Raw genomic sequence first — 2,470 nt, forward strand, 5'->3', positions numbered from 1 at the left:
TTTTTTTTTTTTTTTTTTTCAATGCTCTGACTGGAGAGTAGCCTGTGTTTAATCACACATTAAACAGAACAAGATCTGATGACAGACTGAGACCTTTATCTGTTTACTTCTTTTTAGTGGTCTGAATAGACCACAAACAGATGCATCTTATTAGAAACATAAAGATGTCTTGGGGAGAATGTGTAAGCTGTTCTTTTCCATATAATGGTTCAAAATGCCTGCCATAAAGGTTAAATAAATCAGTGGCTTGTTAAGTAATTTGAGTTATCGATTACTCTCTGTTTTGTTTTAAATGGTAATATGATGTCCACATGGACAAATGTCATTTGTCAATGGCGACATCAAACTTTCCAATTTTTACCAACTAGTGCTGAACTTTTCTTCATTTTCAGTGGGAGTAAAGGTATACCAGCTGCTTTAATTGAACGCTAATAGTGCTATAGTACATCACAATGGCTAATATGTGATACGGTAGAGGTGCAGTCATTACTCTCTTCCATTAACTTCCTCAAGTCTGAGTCTCTCTCTCTCTCTCTCTAGGACATGCTGAAGAACACTCCCACCGGCCATGTGGACAGGCTGCCTTTGCAGTTGGCTCTGACTGAATTGGAAACCCTAGCTGAGAAACTCAATGAGCAGAAAAGGGTGGCTGATCAGATCACTGAGACACAGCAGCTGGCTCGCTGTGTCAGTGACCGCTCTCTCAGCAAGGTGAGAAAAACACAAGCATGCGCACAGTTACTCAGCGGTGATAGCAGGATGCTGTTGCCTCGGTGTAATCACAACAGTGTAAATCCTAATCACAAAACCATGTCATGCTCTCCTTCTGACTTCCCTTTTCTTAGACAGTTTTTGCAGTTTTAGCCAGCTTGTCTCGAGGGTCATCATGTTCACGCAGTTTTTCAGCTACAGCTTTGGGTCGTCACATGTTACGTTTGCATTTGACAACCAGAAAGTGTAACAATGCTTTTTGTCAAGTCTTATTTTATCATTTTAAACCCAATTCATACATTTTTAATGTGTGTTAAGATTTTGAATTGTTTTTTGATTCACCGCACATTCCTGTTGGAAAGTTTTTGTCAATATTTCACAGTATTGCTGTTTTTTCTGTATATAAATGCAGGCTTGGTTAGCGGTGGTTATTGTGGGAGGTTTAGCTAATGGCCAATTAACTGCATTACCACAAATAATTCAGGATAAGGGGAATGCTATGGTTTCTGGGTCCCCTGAACAGCATGTTGGGAGGAATCACATTCGCTGGGGTTTGTGTTGGGCCCCCTTTCCTATCAGGGCCCTTGGAATTGGCCCTCCTAACATGTGTTACTGCTACAGTTAACCCTGTTTGTATGAGAGAGAGAGAGAGAGTGAAGGATGGAGAGAGGTGTTCAGTTAACTCCTCTGTACATTATTCAGCATAAATATTTTATTTAGCATTCACTTCACCTTACGATTTTATAAAATCACCTCAAGAAAGTTCACAAATTCCCACTTTTGTCCAACCACAACAGCCTGCAGGCACTTTTCTGTCCATCAGAATGTCCGAACGTGACGTGATTAATGATGTAGAACAACAGGGCAGTTTTTTCAGTCATGACCTCAACATAAGCCATCAATGTTGCACAGTCTTTAATATTTTTGCCTTCGCTATGGGGTATACAAGCATCCAAATACTTAAGTATTTATTTGCAATTTTTACATTTTGATCTGGACTACAGCATGCTCTAGATCAAGTATTTTAGGTCTTTGTTGTTTACATTAGGGCTTAAAAAAATTCTGTATATTCAGGTAATTCCAATATTTAATATCATAATGTTAAAATAAAAAGTTGCTACTGTATTTAATGAGCTACGATTATCAACTTAACTAAATAGCAAATGTAGCTTGAATGTTTATGCTAATGCATTAAGGTTAACTAATGAGATCTTATTGAAAAGCGATACCAATTGGTTTTTATTATTCTTTAAAAAAACCCACAATAATGTTTATATTTTTGGATTATTTTTTTATTGTATTGGAATGTTTAGTTAAAAAAAAAAAAAAAGGTATTAAACCTGTTCTGCTGTATTGTGACAACTTTTTTTTGCAGCTAACGTTGTTGTTGTTAATACCATATATCATGATAAAAGCATTTGAAATCAATCTAAACACGAGAATTTGATACCGGCATAAATAAACGGCCTGCCAAGTATCTAGACATTACAGCTGACCCTGAAAATAAGTGACCCATCTCCTGTTATAACTGGCCTGCATGTTTTTTTTTTCCATAGAATCATCAGTGAGCAATGATGGTCCATTAATGCGCTACAGCAGCACCTGAATCCATGGCAGGGACTTTCTGTTCAATTACCATGCTTATATTACAGGGTAGCTGCTGCAAAAGCAAACAAATGCATTTCTGAATTAGAGAGTAAATGAGACACTTAATTGGAAAGTCTAAGTTGCTTTCAGTACCTTTTTTTTTTTTTTTTTT

At 37.0% G+C, this 2,470-nt stretch overlaps 1 protein-coding gene across 1 annotated transcript in view; it reads left to right on the forward strand.

Moving 5' to 3' along the window:
- The window catches only part of LOC122353804 (rho guanine nucleotide exchange factor 10-like), a 41,763-nt gene that overhangs the window by 18,582 nt on the left and 20,711 nt on the right, over positions 1–2,470 (forward strand). The window contains exon 14 of the mRNA XM_043251671.1: positions 541–711. Coding sequence (XP_043107606.1) covers positions 541–711 — 171 coding nt within the window. The remainder of the gene's footprint in view (positions 1–540; positions 712–2,470) is intronic.

This window comes from Puntigrus tetrazona, chromosome 11 (assembly GCF_018831695.1).
Source record: "Puntigrus tetrazona isolate hp1 chromosome 11, ASM1883169v1, whole genome shotgun sequence".
Lineage (NCBI taxonomy): Eukaryota > Metazoa > Chordata > Actinopteri > Cypriniformes > Cyprinidae > Puntigrus > Puntigrus tetrazona.